Genomic DNA, 22,932 nt, shown 5'->3' with positions numbered 1-22,932 from the left:
TTCTAGAGCTGCAAAAAAAAAACTCAAGGCTCATGAGCCGGTCGAGATCGACTCGTATTTTAGCTCAACTAGAGATCGACTCGAAAAGAAATGAGCTGAGTATGAGCATTTTGTGTAGCTCGATGGAGAAACGAGTTGATCTTGAGCCTACATTAGCTCGCTCGATTCTAGCTCGATAGATTGATATCATACAAGTATATTAAATAATCTTCATGTCTATTATGAAGAATTTAGGATCATCCATTGCCATATATGTTATGTATGATATTATTTCTTCATTTTACCTACTAGCAAATATTGAAATTAAGCGTGGAGAAAATTTAGCCTCAATATGACATGTGGCCAACCTTGTGTTCAATATATTGTTATTTTGGCCACCTTTGTTGTCTTCTATCCACGATCTCTTGTTATTAAATACTAGTCATAAGTTAACAAAGAATAAGTCTAATTTTATACTGATATTTTCTGTTGTGACCTATCTTACTTTAAAATTTGCCATAAAATAATTCGAAAAATCGTCTTATTTAGCTGGAAACTAGGCCGAGATCAACTCGAGATCGTTACTAGTTGAGCATGAGCCACTTTCTACAACTTGACCTTGAGCTTCGCACATTTTGGGTCCGCTCGAATTTTAATATGAGTTGAGCTGAGCTTAGGTCAACTCGCTCGAACTCGACTCGTTTGCAGCCATAATCACTTCCATGTAAACAATCAATTGATGTGGTATAGAATATGTATCCTCAGCTCTCAATCTGAATCAGAGCTGAAAGTTAACTATGAATCTCTGAAAGCTTCAGACTTGACCTGTCCTTACTACCAAGTCAAATGGGAAGCTATATCTATAGTATATAGTAAGCATTTAAAGTTCAAATCAAATCAGAGCTGAAAGTTCACAAACAACAATTTCATAACAAGCTATCAATGTGATTTCATCTTGATCCGTGTGCATGATCAGATCGTGGTGTGTAATGCAAAAGTGATTCGTGTGTAATGTATAGTCATGCGAGCATATAAGAAACAAAAGGATGTTCACAGGATTGTCCGCCAAAATTTCTCCACTAACAAGGGTCACCTGGGACGAGCACAGCAATTTTTATCCCAGAATCTCAAAAATACAAGCGGTTATCAATGTGCAGAAGCTAATCCATATTTTTCCCTTCATTTACCTATTCCTGTCTGGATCACAATGACTCTAAAATAGTTCCATATGTCTGAAGAAAGAAAACAGAATAACTGAACATTCATTACTGACACCGTGAGAAACAGAGATAAAAATTCAGCATACACAGATGGGACATCATGGGGTCTAATTAATCTAAGCAAGTCACTACGTCTTCGTGCCAGTTGACTTAACTTTTACAGAAAATACATGACATGCATGAATTAACACAATGTTCAAATTACATAATAGTCATGAGGGAACAAAATGTTCAAATTAATTCCTACTCCACTACAGCGCTGACCAGTACATGGTGCATAGAACTTAAAGCAAAGAAGCCGTTCTGCATCTCAGCCATCAAAACAGTAACTCCAGGTACCTGCAGAACAACCAACGCCATATCAGCCAAACACCGAGACCAACCTGTAACTATTCTTTGTTTGCTACAGTGGGAAAAAGTCAGCCTAAAAGATTTTCATTTTGATAAAACAAGATTGAGATACAACACAGCAGCTACAACAGGTAGCACCTAACATACACAAGTGACAGGGAACAACAGAAGAACAACCAGAAACGAGCTATGACAAGCAGCCAAAACCAAGAATTTAGCACCCATCACCACTGGGCAGATCGCGAAGAGCGGAACCGCCATCACAAATAGAGGGAACCAGAGCACTATGCAATGCAACAAAACCTCAGGCGCCTTCAAAGGGCACTAAACACCTGAGACCTCACCATCAACCATCAGCACCAGGATGACCAAGGGATAGGTCAACCATACCAAGGCACCGGTTGCCGCCACAGATCATTCCACCGCACAAGAGAAGGATCTGAGGCTTTCGCCCAGAGCACAGGAAAGAGCGGGCAACGGTAGCTCTCAAATGATGCCTCCATGAAGGGAAGCGGCGCCCGAAGGCGTCGCCATCATCGTTGCCGACAAGGTTGGCACTAGGCTTTCGCCTGAGGCATCCCATCCTTGTCATCTCACAACTTCGGTATGACTCAGGCAGTTAGCATTCCTTAAATATCACTATGGAACTAGTGCCAAGTGCTCAAAGCTGAATCTTCTCAGCATTATTGGACGAAACCAACAATAGAAATTACGAACATCAATAAGAAGACAGTGGTTTGTTGAAAATAAATAAATAAATTTGTACTGATAAATTAGAGGCATAAGATATCGCGACCAACTCATGGTTCTGGCACATGGATAGCAAGCTTCCACGCACCCCTATCCATGACTAGTTCTCTGGTGATACTCCAGTCCTTCAGACCACTCTTTACGGACCCCTCCCATGTCAAGTTCGATCTACCCCGACCTCTCCACAATATCAGCACGCTTTAGCCGTCCGCTATGCACTGGAGCTTCTGGAGGCCTGGGCTGAATATGTCCAAACAATCTCAGACGATGTTGGACAAGCTTCTCTTCATTTGGTGCTACCCCAACTCTATATCGTATATCATCATTCCAGACTCGGTCATTCCTCGTGTGGCAACACATTCATCTCAGCATGCGCATCTCCGCCACACTTAACTGTCGAACATGTCGCCTTTTAGTTGACCAACACTCAGTGCCATACAACATTGCGGGTCGAGCCGTCGTCCTATAGAACTTGCCTTTTAACTTTTGTGGCACTCTCTTGTCACAAAGAATGCCAGAAGCTTGGTGCCACTTCATCCATCGGGCCTTGATTCGATGGTTCACATCTTCATCAATATCCCCATCCTTTTGTAGCATTGACCCCAAATATCGAAAGGTGTCCTTCTGAGGCACCACCTGCCCATCAAGGCTAACCTCCTTCTCGTGCCTAGCAGTACTGAAACCGCACCTCGTGTACTCGGTTTTAGTTCTACCAAGTCTACAGCCTTTTGATTCCAAGATTTGTCTCCATAGCTCTAACTTCCTATTAACCCTCGTCCAACTATCATCGGCTAGCAGCACATCATCCGCAAAGAGCATACACCATGGGATATCTTCTTGTATATCCCTTGTGACCTCATCCATCACCAAAGCAAAAATATAAGGATTCAAAGCTGACCCCTAGTGCAGTCCTATTTTAATCGGCAAATCATTGGTATCGCCATCACTTGTTCGAACACTTGTCACAACATTATCGTACATGCCCTTGATGAGGGTAATGTACTTTGCTGGGACTTTGTGTTTCTCCAAGGCCCGCCACATGACATTTTGTGGTATCTTATCATGGGAGTTCTCTAAGTCAATCAACACCATATGTAGGTCCTTTTGCACCCTGTATCTCTCCATAAGTTGTCGTACCAAGAAAACGGTTTCCATTGTCGACCTCCTAGGCATGAAACCAAACTAATTTTTGGTCACGCTTGTCATTCTTCTTAAGTGGTGCTCAATGACTCCCTCCCATGGCTTCATTGTCTGGCTCATCAGCTTAACTCCACGGTAATTAGTACAACTCTGTACATTCCCCTTGTTCTTGAAGATTGGTACTAATATACTCCATCTCCATTCTTCCGGCATCTTGTTTCCAAAAAAATGAGGTTGAAAAGATTGGTTAGCCATACTATCACTACGTCCCCGAGGCCTCTCCACACCTCAATGGGGATACTAGTATGCCTTCTATTGTTAACATATCCTCAAGTTTCTTGCTTTGATCTAAGAAGCTACATGACAAGGTTTATGAGTCGACGAGTCGTTACGAGGTTGAGACTCATAGACTAAGCGTGACTAATCGACACTAGTCGACACATAAGTTGCGACTCATAGACTAGTCGACACTGGAGTGTAGTCGGCCCTGGAGTTGAGGCTCATAGACTAGTCAACAGACTAGTCTTGACTAGTCCCTGGACTCATAATCCATTCTACATGATCAATGGCCTTGGAGTCAAACACTGAACAACCTACCTTATGATAGTTTAAAACATTATGTTATGATGTGCATGTGCATATGACTACGAGGGGCTCATGTAGTAGTAAACGAAAAAATTTGATTTTTAGCTGATGGGCATATATGTTGATACTACTTTGGTCCAAATACAAGTCCATTTTTATAAGACTATCCACAGCATAAAAGGCAAAACTTTGACCATTACTCTTGATAATACGATATGAAACATGACGAAGTGCAATTTTGTTGAAAGCACTTTCAGTGACGAATCTAGCCATGTAATTTTTATATCATGTGTTCAACAAAAAATTTAAACACCTGTGGTAACTAAAACAGAAGAAATCAGACTGCACATAAACCATGCAATAATATGTTTGGATCAGGCTCAGGCAAAGTATATTATAGGCTAATGGCCAAATGACCAATTACATGAGCACAGTTAGACAGACAAACTAATATATGAAGAGAAAATATTTAAGCAAACCAGCTAAATAGCATTATTGTCCATAAGAAATTAGTAATGCAGGCAAAACAACAAATAGTAGTATAAGATCTAATGAGGACATGCTCTTGGAGTATTGTAACAGTCTAAAATGTAGCACTAGGCATTATAACAATCCCAAATCAGCAGCAAGGTTAAATGGCATAGCTATAAGCCTGCACAAGCAAAGGAATTTGAAACCAACTGCTAAGAGATTTTTTAGTTACCAATTACTTGCGTAGAGGGATAACATAAAAATCAAAATAGAGGACTTGATAGATCCATGACCACATAAAAATATAAAAATCAAAGGCAATGTACCAACCAGTAAAAGTAAGACCAGAAAATGTTGAAAAAGCATAGTAAAGGGAAGTATTTATTCTGCTACTACTTAGCATTGCATTCTCATCTATGAGGAGGCACGAACACAGCAATAAGGAATGGGAAAGGTTCCCAAGTCAACTGTCATCTGGGAATCTAGAGGGAGAGAAGCACTTGCATTATCAGAAGGAACTGGAGAACTAAGGATGAAGAAGGGAGGGCAAGCTAAAGAGCAAATCCAGTAGCTGGGTAAGAGCATCTCCAACAGGCGCCCAACGCGCCGCGCGGTAAAAACGGATTTGACGCGCGCCCATCGCCTGGTTTGGTGCCGCGCGCAGCGTTTGCTCCAGCAGCCGCGCTGAAAAGCCACGCGGGCGCAGCTCCAGCAGGCGCAGTAAAATGCAGCGCCCGCGCTCATTCTATAATATTTTTTTAATTAAAATTGCATAGATAAAAAAAGCGATACATAGATATTTTACATCGGTGCAACTACTACGGCATAGATGATAGATAGTTCAACATACATAGATAGATAGATAAAAACTACTACGGCATACATAGATAGAAAACTACTCTAAGTCGCTACCATCACCATCGTCATCCTCGTCGGTGTCGTCCGAGGTTGAGAGCCATACGTCGTCCCAACATTGATCGTCCGAGGTGAAGAACGACCTCCCACCTGCGGAGACGATGTCGCACTGCTCGTCCGCCACTGCCTTCCGCTGACGCCGGTCCGCCCGCTCCGAGCGGCGCCTTGCCGTCCTCTCTGCCCAGTAGGCACGCTCGGCGTCGACGTCCTCTGGGTGGCGACGGCGCCACTCCGCCATGGCTCGCTCGTCCTCCTCGGCGACGAGGAGACGGCGCTGCCGCCGAGCATGGTCGGCGCGGTCCATGTCCGTGATGAGACGCGGCGGAGGGGTGAGGCGCTGCGCCCCCTCGCGCGTGAAGACGTCCCGGATATTCATCTGGGACCGGGGCCTCTCCAAGCGCCACGCCGCAGCGTCGTACGCGCGGGCCGCCTCGCGCGCACTCCGGAACGTCCCGAGGCCGAGCCGGACGTCGCCGGCCCGTATCTCGGCAGAGTACCAACCGTTGCGGCGCTCGCGGACGCCGCGAAAGCCCGAAGCACCCCGGCGGCGCGGCGGCATGGTGGCGCGGTGGTGGCACGCTGGTGGCGCAGAAAGCGGCGACGCGGCGAGATTGCGAGAAGAAGGGCGCGTGGCTGTTCTGTGCGCGTGGCGAAGCGCGGGACTTTATAGGCGCGCGAAGCGGCGCGCCAAATCTAGCGCGCCGCGTGCCGCTTTCTACCGCGCACGCGCAAACGCTTCCCGCGCGCGGTAACTTCCCACCACCGCTGGAGAGCGCGGAACCAACCGGCGCACGCGAAAAACTGATTTTACCGCGTGGGCGCGCGTTTTGCCGCGCCTGTTGGAGATGCTCTAAAGGCACATTACAAAGGGGATGGAAAGCTGCTGGGGAAGGGATGAGGAAGCAACACAAACAGAAGAGATCCAGTAAAGCAGACTGCCATGCAAGCATGACAGGAGGTAGCCAGGTGAGCAACAGTTTAGCAAAGGCTCGTATGGAGAATCTTGGGAGTCCTCTCTTAACATTTGGTAATTGTAGAGGTAGCATCATTTACAACAAAAATAACATTTCAGATACCTCAACTTACATGGAGAAGATAAGCTTACCTGATCAACCAATATATCATGATAGTGTATCTGATCAGCCAGTCACCTTATGCATTGTTCAAAAGTTCAGCTCGACCATGTTCACCGCCAACATCTGTTTCTGGAAGGATAATAAGTCAAATAACCAATTATATTCCAAAAGAAAACAAGTAGATATGAGAAGGCATCAATGAGATATTCAGATAAACCTATGGGTGTAATTTTAGAAAGGAAAGAAAAATCTCAGGGTTGAAACAACATTAGAAATGGGTAGACAAAACCATACTTCTAGTCAACTTCAAGGAATATCCCTCAAAACAGCATATATTCATTAATACCATCAAAATGAAGAACATGCAACCTCAGACTATTAGCTAATCAGAAAAGAGAAGTTAACTAGAATTATTTTCAGTTCATTTCACGCCATATCAAACACAACAGATGTGCTCATACTAATCTATCCTATCAACATAAGTGATCATGACAATTCAGATTAAGATTATATTAATAAATGAATCTAGGCTGAAAATATGAAGTGAACTCAGTTTTTTCTTAAATACTGGTGCCAATGGACTTGAGACTCACAGCAAGACTCTCCTCCAAGTGATAAAATCATCAATACTTTCCTAAATTTGAAACCCTTCCATTTTTGTGGATTTACAAATATTAGAAGATCAGCGGGTTAACAATATTGAATGACAGAACTGTAACTAGCATTAAGCTTCCAACTGCATGTATTAAGCTATATACATTTGACATTGTAAGTTTCATGTCGTTATCTTCAGATTCCAACTGTTATGTAGTAGTTCATCTTGAGGAAAAAACTGCACTCAGCTATGCACTACCACTACCATATAAAGTTCTTGCATAGCATATGTGAAGAGGCAGGCAAAATGACATTTAGTTCAGTTATTATACGGATAATTTTCAACCTGGTGTTACCTGTTTTATCTATGGATCCTCATACGCTAAAATTAGACAGACAGAAAGCCTGCTAGGCTTAAAGTCCAATGATAGTAACAATACTAGTAGTAATAATAATAGTGTCAGAATATTCGAAAGAAAGTTGATACTTTTTTCGACAAAGAAGGCATACCCAATGCCCCTCTGCTTCAATCACAATAAACAAGCCACACTAGAACAATGACAACCTGCCACCTGGCTACATAAGAACTGCTGACATTTACTGTACTAGATATCGCTATCAAATATTTTGTCCAGCTCAGAAGCATTACATAGAATGCCACCACAGAAAAAACGCCACAGAACAATAGCGCTACATAATGAAGACCATGAAGCAGCAATATAAATAACCGACATGACACTACTTAGAATTATTAGCTTATTACCAAAGGATGTCAACAACATTCCATAAACCAATTATCCAAAAAATAGCCTGTTTTTGTCATACCCACACTGTGAAAGGCATGCTATTACCTGCAGTATACACACTTTCAAATGGATGGCAGTGAAATACGGTTTCGGTTTCGGATAGCTTTTTGAACTGCAATGACTGAAGCTGGAGTACAAAGAGGCCAATAAATGTCCCCAGGAACACCATCTTGTTTTCCTCAGCAAACCCAAGTATCATAATGCTGCCCTTCTCTGGATTAAGGGAAAGCAGCTTGTCCAGTTCAATAGTTTTTTCCAGCCCCCATGAGGCAACACCATCGCAATCAATCTTCCGCTTCCATAATTGCAGGGTGAAGTCTGTCACCATGAGGAAACCCAGCCCACCACTATCTGCCCTTGTAACCGTGATGTGACCTTTATACTTATACACATCCTTGGGCATCCGTATTACAGCCAGACTTTGCCTCAGAAGATCAAATTCAAGGATGCTTGATGAATCATCAGTAAGAGTACAGTAAAGAGAGTCCCCGAGAAGCATTGCGGGCGCTGGGGTCGTTGTGATGCCAAATAAGTAGAGATTAAACCTTGACTGGGAGTCGAGGTCGGACGGAATGTGTGTCGAGATGACGTTTCCCCACGCGCCCGTCTCCGACGAGTAAACGCAGGCTGCTTGTCGACGTTGCGGATCGCATCTGCGTGTTGCTACACAGACCACCTGGAAGTGATGGGTGTCTCCCACAGCACGAAGCACCGCCCCGGTTATCAGCACCGCCACTGCCGTGTCGAACAGCGCGGGGACGGCTAGGTGGTACTGCTCGCCGGTGATGGTGTCCCACACGAGGAATTGGTGGTGCCGAGTCTTGTCGGCGATGAGCACGAGGCCATGGCGGCAGTTGAGTAGCCGAAGGCCGTTACTGTGGGTGGACTGGAAAGAGAGGCGGCCAGAAGGGACACGGTTGGGGGCCTCGAGAGCAGGTAGGAAGGAGATACCGTGAGGTTCTTGGAAGAAGCAACCGAGGAGGGGAGGGCTGCGGCGGTGGTGGATCCGGAAGCGGCGGAGGAAGCCGGGGTCGGAGGCGAGGCTGCGCCAGCGCTTGCAGACGAGGGAGGCGCGGGGGAGTGAGGAGGGCTGCGGCGGGAGCCGGAGGAGGATCTCGGGGAGTAGGTTTTCGTCATCCAGCGGCGCCGCCGGCGGCGAGAGGTGGCGGCGGCTGCTCATCTCGCCCTAGTCACTGACGCGATGCGGGATCTGGTGAAATGAAGAGCAGGCCGTGTAACAGAGAAGAAGTCGTCGTCAAGGGCCCAGAACTGGGTTGGACACAAAAGCCCACGTTGGGTGCTAATTTATGATTTCGAGCCCAGTAGCCGAACGTATAAAAAGAACACCTCTTAAACTGGTCCCCGAGGGCTGTTTTGAAGACGGCAAATACTCCCTCCGTTCAAAAATACTTGTCATCAAAATTAATAAAAAGAAATGTATTTAGAACTAAAATATGTCTAGATACATTCCTTTTGATTCATTTTGATGACAAGAACGAAGGAAGTAATTTCTTCGATTTTTTGCTTCTGTCTCTCACTATATGATTGCTTTTTTCTTCGACCATTTCTCTTTTTATGTTACTTCATTTGACACAGGAAAAATGAATCGTTCTAATGATCTTCGTCCTCATGGTGTACGATTTGCACATGCAACAGCACACAATGAGAAATGAAGTTATGATTGTTGGAAAATATATATGCCATCGTTTAGTTTCTCTATTTTTTCCGTTATACCACTCACAGTGCATAATGAGGCTAGTGTGCATGAACCTATTTATAAACTCTATTTTTAGGTGTTTTACTATTTCCATCAGTTTTTGAAAAAATTCATATGACTCTTGAGCAATGTCACTAACCACACACAAGCATGCCAGTTTTCAAGTCTAGCACATATGTGTGAGTCATATACCATAATAAGATTGTACGTATAAGATTATTTTTTCCAATTTAATCATGTGGGTCAACAGCCTGCACAACAAACCCAACTCTTCCGCCCGGGTGATGTCCTGAAAAAAACATTGCATAGATATAACATTTCAATAGAGTCGACCATAAGAAATTCTTGTACTGCACTCCAGCACAGTCATCCTTAGCACATGGAGTATTACTTCCTCGAGTGAAATTCCACATCAACAATTCCCCTTCACATACATCAATAATATGAATAATTCCACATTGAGTTAAGTGATAAGGCTAGAATTCTTTTACCTGCATTGTTGAATATTGAGCAAAGTTTTAAATAGCACTCTAGCGTTTGGAGGGGGTTCACACTAAGTTGCTTAGTGCCATTTAGTGTGCTATAGGACAATTTAGCGCATTAATGCTTCTGCCACTATTTGTCATCCCCCACTATTTACAACTTTGACATTGGAAAACATATATTGGTGGAGTTGGCCTGGAATCATTGTTAGGGTTTCAAGTGGCAGAGACAGTGCATGGAGCGATTTGTAATCTCCCATGATGCATTGGGGGGTTTTCTCACCCATGTATTCCATTGTTGCTCTGATCCTTCAGTCGTGTCCGGTTTGCCACTTGCGTGGTGAATCAGGGGGGTGTTTGGGTCTAGAGATCTTTCCCACCCTTGGAGCGCTGAATGGAGAGAAGGTTTAGGGTTTGGAGAGAGAGGCGAAGATGACGAGTTCCTATAATCCAGGAAAGAAGAAAGAGAGGGTAGAGAAGGTAGAAATAATGAATCTGATCGAGAGGGGGAGCCAAAATTGGTGTGGATGACATGGAAGGGGAGGGTTCCGAGCTGTGTGATGATTCGAAAAGTTTTGTAACGAAGAGTGATGCATGTCAACACAAGGACACTCCAATGGGCTTGTTTTTAGCTCAGTGGGTGAGAACATGTTTGTTGCCAATCTAGAGATAAAGCATGGTAGAGATGGCATCTACATCTAGGAAGGAGGTCCATGGACTATATGCAAGCATGTTGTGGAGATAGAGGTATTTGATTTTGTTCGAAGCCTGATAACCATAAGTTCGAGAGATCTTGGAGTAATTTCTATTGTGTTTGACCTGTTTCTCACTTCTGGTATACTTTTATAGTTTTTTTTAACACAGTACAACCTCGCAAGGGAATTCACATGGAGGCAATCGGCCACGGTGGAGGTTGGATGCGGCAGCGTCAGCCGTGGTAGGCGACTCTCCTGATCCGTGATTGTAGGGACAGTTGTTCGAGTACTTCTCTACTCCTCCTGATGGAGTATCGTCAGTCATGAAAAATTACTAAGTGCACATGATAGAAGTAGTAGATCAATAAGGACTGTTAGATTAAGAATTATGGGTTTAATTGTGTGGTGCTGATTAGTCTGTAAGTTGTTGTGGGACTAATTACAAGATGCACTTAAGAAAATTCTTATTTGATTGTTTAATAGTGGAGATCCAGCCGTTCGGTCACTTGAGCAATTATTACTGCTGCCTATTTCCCCAGCCACCTCTGACTCTTCTCCGGTTTACACTCCGCCGCCGCATTTGACCAGCCCATCGCCCCCCGCGCAGAAGCAACACAGGCACAAGCACACCGCCGGCCGTAATCGATCGAGGCGAGGGACGACGGCGAAGCAATCCACCGGTCACGCCGCGCCCCTGGTTATCAAGCAAGGTACGTTCGCCGCGTCCATCAGGCTTCACAAATCTGCTCTGCATTTGGGCTGTCCGCCCGCCGGCCGCTGCGCCCAAAACCCTAGTTCGATTGCATTATAATGCCACTTTCATTCTAATCCAACGTAGTGGGATGGATTCGGCCGATTTTTGGCTCGAGGATCTAATAGTCTCGCCCGACGCCCGAGAAGATCCATCCTGCGCCACCACGCCGCCCGTCCTCCGTGCCCAAGGGCTCGAGCTTGAGCTCTTACCAGCCGGCAATGGCGCCCCGTCCCTTCCCGCGGTCACGTCCAGGATATCCGTGCAGAAGTTCTGCGCCACCGTGGCCCGATTCGACGGCTTCAAGACCAGGCTGGCAACGGAGACCGGGCTCGGCGGCATGCTCCGGCTCAAGCCGCTGCCCAAACTGAACCTCAAGTTCAGCGCCTTCCTGATGGAGAGGGTCAACGTCGACGACCGGTCCATCCGGATCGACGACGAGACCTCCATCAAGTTCTCCCCTCAGGACGTCAGAAACGTCTTTGGTCTGCCATGTGGGGCCAGGACCTTATCATCAAAGCCGGTTCGCCTGTCGGAGGCCTGCAAGGAGTTCAGGCGGGCGGCGGCCGAGATCGGTGGCAAGGGCACGCATAGCCTCAAGGCGGTGGAGGCCATTCTCCTGAAGGAGCTGACTGAGGCATCGTCGACGCAGGTCGAAATCGACTGCTTCAAGATCGCCTATGTGGTTTTCGCCGTAGGACATGTGTTGTGCCCTTCCTCCAAGTATGATTACACCAGCATCGACTACTGGCAAGCACTGTGCAACATTTCAAGCATCGCCGAGTTCAACTGGTGCGAATATGTCCTGGGACACCTCATGCCGGCCGTCGAGAAGCTCAAGGCCGACATGGAAAGAGGGTACTCCCCAATTCACCTTTCAGGATGCCATCTCTTCCTTCAGGTACGTAGCTGGCCTCTGTTTTTTACAACTCATTGCAATTGTTTTCTTACTGTAATGTAATGCCCACTAAGCATTTCATTTATGTTTTTTCCTTCATGGATAACAGATTTTTGTCCTGGATAACATGGACCTAGGCGCGGTCACCCTTCGGCAGCATGCTTCTCCAAGAATTTCCCTGTTTGACTGTGCCACGCTGAGGAAGATGATTGGCATCCTGACCACAGGTGTCACCGGGGACAAGTCTTTCTTCTTAGCCCGTGTGAGAAATTAATCTGATACTAACATATATAATACCCCCATGCATATATATTCTTGTTACTATAACCATGACATGATTGCTCCAAAAGATGCTCAAAAACACTCCGAGTATTAGTATTACTGACATCACAATTACCCCAGCAGGGTCTACGCCGCGACGATGTTGGGTACACTGTCAGCAATGCTGGACACATCGCAAGAGCCGGTGCCCACAACGAGCAGCACCCATTTGTTTCCAGTCATCAAGAGCAAACTCCAGATCCAGAGCAGTACCCAAGCTCTGCAGAAGAATTCACAGAACATTTGCGCAGACTATATCCAGAGATGGTAAGATCAGCCCACTCCCACCTCCCATTGTCTCTGTTGTTTGCTTACCAGCACTTGTCGATCTGCATCTTATTTTATCAACTGTCGTGACACTTGGGAATTTGTGTTCATCAGGACGCTGAGGCGGTATGCACACTGTTGAGGGAATGCAATGCTCGCATGTGTGCCCACATGGACGAAATGGAGCAGAAATGCCAAGCTGAAAGGCTTGATTTTGCTGATAAACTGCTGAAGCTTGTCTCCAAGAGTAGATGCACATGCAAGCCATCTACTAATTGATATCACACAAGGTGTGTTTATTTGTTTTAATTTTGTCACTCCCAGCGAACCAATTCATTCGGCATGCGTACCAAGATATCGCTGGCACACACCTCCACACCGACAACCATGATAATGCCGCTTTCCTCGCAAGCCACAGTATCTTGCTAACTTTGTGTTGATATTTGCTTGCAGGTTATGGGTTCTAATCTAGGAGCAGAGCTCTGTTTTGCCGTTCTTCAGGGCTCAGTCAGCCAAACATGCATATGGCAGCTCACGAAGTAGCTAGGCGTGGCCGCGGGGCTCGAGCTGTGTTGGTGTCTGAGTTCTTGTACTGGGAACAAGCTTCGGTAAAAAGGGAAATATGAACCTTCACTACTATTTTAAATCCTCGTGCTGCCTATCAGAAATCAAATGCACAATCTGGAACATCCTACTTTTGTTTTGCAGTCTTCCAAGTAACACTAATCTTGACCAGCCTTAATTAGCCTTTGCGCATGATTTGTAGTGCAAGGATGTGCAGTATCAAACCAGTGTGCATTTTTTTTCTCTTCACACCGGTTGATGCTCAACCGTATTAACAATAGTTTGTGTCCAAATTTTACATCGAGGATCCATTCATGGCGACATTTTGTTCGGATGGCATTGTGATGTAATGATGACAACAAGGCTGTTCAAGTGCTTCAAAATTGACAACGATTGCAACCGAATCCTTACCAACTCATCCGAAATCAAATAATTCTTGCTAGATATATAGTTGAATGAGAGTGATGTAGGGCATAAAGAATCTGCTAAACCATATGGGGCAGAGGTGCAGATTGTGCTATTTCCAGGTCATGCTTTCCTATTGGCAGCAGTTACACGGGTACTCTAGGTGAGTGCTCTTCAGTTTACTCCTTGCCGTCAGCTTGGCACAAAAGGGACCCAGCTACGCGTAACCAAACTAGGTTCCCGTTTAGTTCATGCTAGGATGGGGTTTATGAGTATTTCAGTTAGTGTAGCAGGATGCGGTGAAAGTGAAGGATCAGTTGTGGAGATCATCACGGTGGAAATTTGAGCCTTTCTGCAGCCGGTGCGATGGGGTGCTATGTGGTGTCAGTGTCACAATAACTTTGAATATCAGCCATTGGATATGCTCCATCCAATGGTTGAGAGATGACAAATCAGAACAATATCATCTATCGGATAAAGTTTTTGTTTCACAAGATTCTGCCATGTAGCCTTTTAATTGAATCCTCACTATCGTCTCATATTATTCTTTATAAGTATCTTTTTCCCATGCCAAGAACTGATTCTCAAAAGAAGCAATAGAACAAAATCTGATATCACATTGTGTTTTACACATATTGACATATTCTTTGTAAGTGAGTACAATTTTATATGAGTGTTCCACAACAAACAACCGAAGCAACTGACAAGAGAAACAAAGAGGGAATGGCTAGAGGCATGTCGGCTGAAATTTGTTTTCGGGTCAGCCAATTTTGCTAGGATCAGTATGAAGCGTTAGATAAAAAAAGAATGGTCTGGATTACATCTTCTACCTTCAACCGTTTCCTTCCTTCCTGAAAAATAGATCACTCACGCCCATGTTCTTCCTACTGCCCCTCTCCCCCGCGCAGTAAGCGGCGCGATTGCACTAGCCTCGCCGCCCTGCACTCCCCTCAACCTCTCCCCACCGCAGTGTTGCCGCCACCCCCAGCCATCCCTCTAAACCGATGAACCCCATAAATCCCCCGGCGAACCTGCACCACCCCTACCCCTAAGATAGACAAGGGGGAAGTTGCTACACCTCCTGAAGCCTAAGATAGACAAGGTGGCTACTTCTACCCCTAGATGAGATCAAACCTGCCTCGGTACAATACCATTGTTCCTTTCTTTCCACAAAGTTGACTGACCCAAATTCTGTATTCCGTTTTCAAGCGACTGACATGCAGCTAAACTGAACAAAAAAAGGAGGATGGAGGAAGGATCCCTTAAACTACCTAATTTATTCTCACATCTTCTTACTATGAAATTTTTTCCTTTTAAGACGACAAAACAACGATGATCCCTGTCCCCGGCCAAGTTCGGTACTCTCGATGAAGGTACTCTTTTGCCGAATGCAGCTCTCAACAGAGGTGTCACCTGGGAACAACTGACATCATCAACATTTTCATGAGAGCTGCAAAACAAGGCACAATAGGCCGCGCTGGAACACCTATACCACTATGTTGAGTATCTCAGGGAACTCGACAAATCTTTACCACACTTAAAATAGTGTTTGGATAAATGATTGCCGAGTACGGCTCATAGGAACCTCGACAAATATTTACCGCACACTATAAAAGTATTTGCAGAAAATGATTGCCAAGCACCAGCCAAAGTGAACGCGGTAATCCTTTACTGCACATGGAAAAAGTAATAGTGGATCACGCGCGCTTTCGCCGCGTGCGCTGAGGACAGGTTGCGATTTCTTGATTTGGGTTTGCTACGTAGTGGGGCTATGCTATCAGTTTTGTCCGGGTAAATGGCATTTTTTAAAGGTTCCTGCAAGGGCCTATATCTCTATTCCTAATGGAGCAGTTGGTAGTCTCGCTACCAGCTTTTTTTTCATCCCACCACTTTCGTCCGGTTTTTTTTCATAGGTTAACCGTCGTAGATTTTTTTCGATGTTGGTTTCTTATTCACTGGTTTATTTACCCCTCAGCTCTTTCCTTGCAAATCAGCACTTTCCAAACGTACACGTAATCACGGATCTAAATTTACTAACTTATCCAAATCAACCGATACCTTCCGTTATTGCAAATTTTTTAGGAAACAAATAATAGATTATAAGGAAACAAATAAAAGATTTTAAAGACGCATCATACTTTACTAACAATCACTAAAAATCAAATCTAAATTAATTAACCTTACCTTAAATCACTCAATCACTTTAATTAGAAAACATTTTCTTTCCTAACTGCACCCCGCTTAGTGTGCACATAACAATCCGAAGTAATTAGAGTCACATGATTGAATCCATTTATTTAGAGCGACATGATTGAATTCATTTATTAACAATAATCCTCACCAAAAGTGCGTTTAGCAATTTTAGAGGGCGGACCAAAACTCCGCCATCCGCTCGCCCGCGTTTGTTTAGGTACAGGAAAAAATGGCATAATATATGGAAACAACACGACCGGGGCGGCGGCGCAATCTTCGGGGATAGGGGATCGGAGGAGAAGGATTGGCCTGGCAGCATGATCGGGTGCTTCCCCGCGGCCGCAACCGTCCTCGCGATGCCACCTACCCGAAATCAACGCTGCTCCCTGCCGTCAGCCGAGGCGACGCCGCCTGCCCTCCTACCCACGGTCCGCTGCAGCGTGCGGCTACGGCGGGAGGAGTAGCGACGGGGCCGAGGTCCTTCATGCGTTCCGGGATGGAGGCCATGATTTCGTCGAGGTCGTTGCTGCCTCCTACACTCAGGGTGTGTCACCGAGATCGAGGCGAGCATGAGGAGCTGTGACCACCGCCATGGTCACCCCATCGCAGGGGATGGAGCACGCTGTCGGCCTACAACTTGTGGAGATCACTGTTGCTCTTCAGGTCGCGTGGTGACCGGATCTTACCGATGTGTCCCTCCCCAACGACCTCCTCTTCGCCCGGTTGGCCGGCATGGATCTCGCCACTGCTGCCCTCAACTTCTCTGCCTCGAGCTCGACGGTCAGCCACCATGGATCCTCCAGCTGGAGGGTCACGTGAACCAGCCGTCCTCCCATGCTGCAGCGGCTAGAAGGTGACATGGCTCTCCGTACACGAAGAGTGGAGTTCAGTCAAGTACTTATATACTTGGCCTCTACTGCTGATCCATGTACATGGAGAAGAACAGACAACCGTTCATTTTTGCTTCGTTCCACTCCTTTGCGCTACATTACTGGAGGTGACATTTTCCTATCTCTCTATGTTGTAACAAGCCTGCTACCTGCATAGTTAATGGATTTTTTATTTAAATTTATCGCTGCTTAGTGCTTTGTTGCAATTGTTCACCCAAGATTCTTATACATAATTTGAGCGTATGTAGGCATACTTAGCTTTGCTATTCCATTTTTTCTGGCGCATAGAAATAAGAGTATTGTCCAGGTTAGGTATTCAATTGAGTATGGTATTTGAATTGCTATCAGAATGTCTTTTCTATGCATGTGATATCTCACATCTGGTTATAATATTTGTGAAGACGTGCATTGCACGTGCACTTGGAAGCGGGCCCGTGGCCCGTGCTGGACGGCGCCGACGCCGACCCGAGCCACCTCGTCCGCGTATTCTTGGAGCTGTGGCTGGTCGATTTTCATGAAATTAATTCCCTCAGTTCTGGTGGCAAATATAATACACATAATCCATATTGTTATGCACTAGCGTGTATGTGTGAAATAGATGGATTATGGTCCCGTACCCAATAAGATGGATATGTGTGTGTGTGTTAGAGGGAGAGGGAGAGGGGGATAGAGAGTGAGGAAGAGGGAGGGAGAGTGTGTGTCTGTGTGTGTGAGGATTTGATGGTAAAAAAGGTCGCCAATGTCGTAATATTGAACTCTTAAAGTTAATGTGGCCCCGTTGCAACGTACGGGCGTTCTTCTAGTATTGCGTTGGTTTGCTCTTTGCATCACACTTCTCTAGCGGGATGACAACGTGTAGCCTGTAGTCTCTTCCACAAGCATAAATAAAGAATGTAACCAGAAAAAAAAGAGATCGGAGCAGAATAAAGATTAGAGTCGGCATATTGGCTATTCTCCAATTTCTAACTTCGCTAAGAGATCCAGCAATTCACTATGAACTAATTCCAGTCTTGGCACCAGCCTTGTCCATGCCTTTTAAGTAGCTTTTAGACATGCAAACTACTCCTACATGAAGCAGTTCACTGAACGGGTCATCACAGCCACATCCTAAACTGAACGTTGCAGATGAAGCTACCTACCGCCCCCACCTGCAGGAGAAGCAAATTCAGTCATTACACCCATAATGACAGCAACATATTCATTAACCAACATCCGGCAAAAAACAAACAAACACATATAGTAACCATATAAAGGATCTTAAAGGGGAACACAGTTGGCATCTTTTGCCTCCCTCTCGGCCGCATTAGCGAAAATCTGCTTCCATGCATATGCCCTATAACAATAGGATAGGCATGAAAATAACAACAGAAAAATAACACAGAGAGAAAAGACCATGGATCTACGGGGGTTCACCTTTTTCTACCACGTTATCCAAGAGTCAGTACCTTCTTCAGTATATCCCCTGGCTCTTCACTACTGCCTGAAACATGTCCGACAGGAGTTTCCGAATGCGGACATCTAGGAGTAATAGAAGAACCATCAACAAAGATGAATCAATATAGAGACGTCTTTATAAAAGCCAAAGAGCAAGGGGCGGCAGAGTGTACGATCTAACTGAGGCACTGGTAAGACAAAAGTAGCTCAACTCACCGGCTTCTTCAACTGCTTTCAGAAAATAAAAAAAGGTTGCATACTACACGCAGAAAACTAAAAACAACCAACATTCATGAAGAAAATGAAGGTCTCGTCAATTTCGTTGGTCCTCTAGCAGAAGCAGCAAGCCATGGAAGCTGGCTAGTACTTGGGCCGGCAGCATTACATTCATTTGGCTGAAAACCAACAAAAACACTGCTACCATTAGGGAGAATTTTGAGGACCTGAAATGAAACGGATCTTCTATATCTAAATAGCTAGCCCCCAGTAACCTATTTCTCTCAACATGCAAATATGCCAACTCATCATTCAACATGCATGGAGAAAGGCCCGCCACAACATGCAACCATGCATAATAAAAAGACACCTCAACATAAAAACATGCATGAGAATTGAAATTCGATTATGATAGTTATATTATACAATAACCAAACACCACAAATCATATTTATTTTCAGTTTTAGTTCATATTATTATTCTACATATTCATGTTCCATACAACCAATTATCACTGAATATATTGCAAAATACTTCCGCAACAATGTGCGGGTTAACGCGAGGTAGCGGCATTCAGAACTGTAGTTCCTTCCAACCAAACCAGATATCTGCATAGGCACAAACAGAGAACATAACATAGGTCTCGGCTAGTAAAACATCAATACCTTTGTCAACCAAGTCTTGCTCCACATCGACCAAGAATACCATGCCAACCACATAGCTTATCCCGCATCCAAGATCGTTAACCGGTACATGCATCTCATCAGCAAACGAAAAAACATGTAAGGCACATAATTGATAGTACAGTAATGAAAGAAACCATGGCCTATAAAGAAGGAATCGGCCTTGGCTTATGGTTTTGCCTGGGCAACCTTCCTTCGAACACCTATAAACATTCCTCATATGATAGAACAACCATTTTAGTTTGGCTGCAAACCATCAATTTTAATGTTGGACTTGAACATTTTACCCTACAGGAATCGCCGCCAACACGCATGATGTCATCAGTGAATCATAAATTAAAAAAATAGATGCCCACTCTATTGAACAACGCACCGGATAGGAAAGATCAGCTCCCCGATAGTGTCACTGGCCATGTCACCGACATTGGCTTATTCACATCTTTTCTTAGATACTCCTCTGCGTCCTCTCATATCTGTAAAAAAAGCAACATGATTTAGACATCATCTGCATGTAGAATAACATTGAGCCATATAGCCACCTAATGTAAGTGTCATAGTCACCTGAAGCAAGGGTCTAAAATCTGACGCAATTATTCACATCGAAAATTACACAATGAACTTTGAAATGAGGTTAAGCAATCACAAGAACCGACAGTGTCACTCACCACGCTATCGTCATTGGCTCATTCGGTTATTTCCTTAGAGCCTCCTCTCATATATGTAAAACATCAATATAATGTAGACATGATCTACCAAAAAAGGGCCATATAGTCACTTCATGCATGAGCCTCCAAAATTTGAGGTAATCATTCACATCCTAAAATACATAATGAACTTTGAAATGAGGTTAAAAAATCACCACAACCAGCTGCAAACAAACGATCATCATCGGCAGCAACTGATTTCTGAAGTAGTTGACGGCAGGTCGGCAGCAAGCGAGCGGCGGCGACGGCAATATTGGGATCGAATTGTTGAGGGATCTCAACCGGTCAAGGCCTAATACAGTCGCCAATTCAAACGACCAGAACATGCAGCGTTTAGGCCATTTAATTTGCTGTGCCTGTTGGGCTTAGGCCATGAGAACTAATCTAATATACACCGGTTGATTCATCCCAAAAATCTATCAGAGGTAAACAGATTACCATTGCATAAATCTATGACAACTAGTACTGAGTTCTACGATAAGTCGATAAGTAGTTAGGGGTGGCCTGGCCCCCGCTTATTGCCCCGTCTTCGCCCTGGTAGCGACACCATATGGCACGCGTCGGAGCTGCTGCCGAAGAGGGAGGCGAAGATCACAAAGCTGAAGCCGATCTGTGTCAGCAGGGCCTCATCATCGGCCTCCCATATGCGTCGGCCTCTGCGGGATCCTGGGTTGGTGGCGAGGGCTTGGTCGTCTCGCCTCCTTGAGCCGCCACCGCCGCTCGCCTCCTTTAGCAGCTATCTGCCGGTGTGTCAGATGCCCGAGTCTCTCATCCAGGGCGTGTTTGGTTGCCAGTGTGAGGTCCAACAAGGCCCACGCGGGAAGTGAACGGGCTGTTTAGTTGCCTGGCTTTATTATTGGGCCCGCATAACAAACTTAAAACATCTCTGGGATACTAGCTGATATGCAGCCTACCCATGCTTATCTTCCTACCTCCATTAACCTTCCTTCTAATTCTGTTCTTCCTAGCCCATTCTGATCTACACAACGGTGCTTCGATTCAAGGTAAGCTCTACACGAAAAAGATGCACCTCGATGCTATGGTTTCATTCAGGCGATCGGTTCGTAGTTTCGTCGGCTGTAAGTTCTTAATTTTGTCTTCCCGTTTGAAGCTGTTCTTGACGAATTTTGTCAAATTCGTCGCGCACGATCGATCATTTGAGTTTTCCTTTGACCAGCAGCCTAATCTCGCGGTTCCTCAAAACATTCGTGTTGTAAGTTTTTGGTTTCGACGATCGTAACTTCATCTCCTTTTGAATAGCAGTTTACTGCACCGACGATCCTGACGTGCTTGTGCTGCTGCTGCGGCTGGTGGTGCTGCGGCAGCGCGGCCGCGACAAGGAGCGCCGCGCAGCAGGCGGCGACGGCGAGCAGAGTCGCCGCTGGCGAGGACACGTCGCTCATCTCGGTCTCTCTGTCGTCCTCCTACTGCACTGACGCTGCAATGGCGTGCACACTTTTTTCTTGTGTCCTCTGCCTCCGTGCACACTGCAGTTCGCCGCGCCGCCGACGGGGTCGATCTTCTTGGCCTCCTCTCTCTCGCCCTACTACACTGGAGTCATTTCCGGCATCGATCATCTCGGCTTCCTCTCTCGTTCACTGCACTGACGAACCATGGCGCGAGCACTGCATTCTCCTCCTCTGTCGACTGTCTTTGCGCGAGCACCGCAACTAGTTCATCGACGGTGTCGCTCGCCGTGCCGCCGACGGGGTCGCTAGTCGACGACTCCATGCTCGTCATGTCGGACACGGCGCCACATCCACTATCCACCGCAGTCGCCATGGTCCGGCGCACACTGCATTTCTTCCCCCCCTCCCTCTGCTAGCTCTTAATCCTGTGTGCTAAGTGCAAGTGCTAGCTCTTAATCATACCCCATGCGGGCAACCAAACACCGTGTTCATGTGCCGCTTGGGCTAATGCAGGCAACCAGCGTTGTACCCAAGAAAATGGAGGCCGGGTGCGAAACCAAAAATTGGGCCCTCGTAACCATTGGCAATTAGGAAAATGTAGTTTTATAATATGTGTGTGCCTATATATATATATATATACTAGTAGACTGCCCGTGCGTTGCCACAGGCTTTCAAAAATTTGTATTTGTTGCATGTCAAATTTTACATACTCCCTCCTTCCATCTATACAGGGTCTAGTACGTTTTTCAAGACCGTCTTTGACTATTGACAACGTAGAGGACAGTGGGGAAGGCGTATACCCGACGACCTTTAGGGAGGTCCGGCGGCGCCTGCAGGCTGCACCACGTCGATGTTGGACGAGCCGCCAGGGATTTCACTAACCCAAACACAACCACCACCACCCCGGACGATCTGAAGTGTACCAACCAACCTGCCGGCCCACCAGCCTTTGCCACCACGTTCACTGAACCAACTTCGTCGTCTCCTGAGGCCACCGACACGAGATCTGGAGGAGGGAAGAGGAGCCAAGGGGCTCGGGGGCATCCGCAACTCAGCCGATGAGAGGGGACAACCTTCGTCGCTGCCGCGAAGCCGACCAGACGTGACGACAGGGGCCTACCAGGCCCCTACTGGCCCGACCGAGCGCAAATGGGTCAGGGCAGCCCCTGTTGCCACACTGCAGCACGTCGGCCAACAAAGCCGCCACCACCCGCACCCCCGATGCCTCGCCACCACCACCAGAGAGCCACACCGCCGCACATCGGACCGTCGGCCCGCTCCAACCCAGATGGGGCCCAAAAGGGCCCAAATCTGGGCGGAGTGGACGCCGCCAGCCAGCCGCACCACCACACGCCTTGCAGCCAACGACCGCGCCGCCGCATCAGGGGCACCCACGGCCCGCAACGCGCGAGCGGG

At 46.1% G+C, this 22,932-nt stretch overlaps 3 protein-coding genes across 3 annotated transcripts; 1 reads left to right on the top strand and 2 right to left on the bottom strand.

Annotated features, from left to right (window-relative positions):
* Positions 1 to 1,181: 1,181 nt before the first annotated feature.
* LOC119320753 lies at positions 1,182 to 6,536 on the bottom strand. The gene is made up of 4 exons (XM_037594706.1): positions 6,517 to 6,536; positions 5,458 to 6,049; positions 1,464 to 1,538; positions 1,182 to 1,211 (listed from the first exon to the last, which is right to left on the bottom strand). Exons 1-4 carry the CDS (start codon positions 6,534 to 6,536, stop codon positions 1,182 to 1,184), a joined length of 717 nt encoding a protein of 238 aa, XP_037450603.1.
* LOC119320751 lies at positions 1,270 to 9,067 on the bottom strand. The gene is made up of 3 exons (XM_037594705.1): positions 7,933 to 9,067; positions 6,517 to 6,616; positions 1,270 to 1,538 (listed from the first exon to the last, which is right to left on the bottom strand). Exons 1-2 carry the CDS (start codon positions 9,065 to 9,067, stop codon positions 6,564 to 6,566), a joined length of 1,188 nt encoding a protein of 395 aa, XP_037450602.1. The 3' UTR covers positions 1,270 to 1,538; positions 6,517 to 6,563.
* A 2,709-nt stretch (positions 9,068 to 11,776) lies between these two features.
* On the top strand, positions 11,777 to 13,859 carry LOC119326146. The gene is made up of 5 exons (XM_037599858.1): positions 11,777 to 12,433; positions 12,540 to 12,692; positions 12,836 to 13,018; positions 13,133 to 13,308; positions 13,472 to 13,859. The coding sequence occupies exons 1-4, from the start codon at positions 11,873 to 11,875 to the stop codon at positions 13,295 to 13,297; spliced, it is 1,062 nt and encodes a 353-aa protein (XP_037455755.1). The 5' UTR covers positions 11,777 to 11,872; the 3' UTR covers positions 13,298 to 13,308; positions 13,472 to 13,859.
* The last annotated feature ends 9,073 nt before the right edge of the window (positions 13,860 to 22,932 follow it).

Source organism: Triticum dicoccoides, chromosome 6B (genome assembly GCF_002162155.2).
Source record: "Triticum dicoccoides isolate Atlit2015 ecotype Zavitan chromosome 6B, WEW_v2.0, whole genome shotgun sequence".
Taxonomy (NCBI): Eukaryota; Viridiplantae; Streptophyta; class Magnoliopsida; order Poales; family Poaceae; genus Triticum; species Triticum dicoccoides.
The sequence above is the reverse complement of the archived record's forward strand: the minus strand, read 5'-3'. Positions and strand labels throughout refer to the sequence as shown.

Excerpts from the sequence above, each read along its gene's own strand:
- LOC119326146 (XM_037599858.1), top strand. The coding sequence starts at position 11,873 with ATGCTCCGGCTCAAGCCGCTGCCCAAACTGAACCTCAAGTTCAGCGCC. Across the intron at positions 12,693-12,835 it reads AGTCTTTCTTCTTAGCCCGT|GGTCTACGCCGCGACGATGT; the intron begins GTGAGAAATTAA and ends TTACCCCAGCAG. Across the intron at positions 13,019-13,132 it reads GCAGACTATATCCAGAGATG|GACGCTGAGGCGGTATGCAC; the intron begins GTAAGATCAGCC and ends TGTGTTCATCAG.
- LOC119320751 (XM_037594705.1), bottom strand. The coding sequence starts at position 9,067 with ATGAGCAGCCGCCGCCACCTCTCGCCGCCGGCGGCGCCGCTGGATGAC. Across the intron at positions 6,617-7,932 it reads TGAAAGTGTGTATACTGCAG|AAACAGATGTTGGCGGTGAA; the intron begins GTAATAGCATGC and ends TTATCCTTCCAG.
- LOC119320753 (XM_037594706.1), bottom strand. The coding sequence starts at position 6,536 with ATGATATATTGGTTGATCAG. Across the intron at positions 6,050-6,516 it reads ATGATATATTGGTTGATCAG|AACAGCCACGCGCCCTTCTT; the intron begins GTAAGCTTATCT and ends CCACGCGCACAG. Across the intron at positions 1,539-5,457 it reads ACGATCAATGTTGGGACGAC|GTACCTGGAGTTACTGTTTT; the intron begins GTATGGCTCTCA and ends GTTGTTCTGCAG.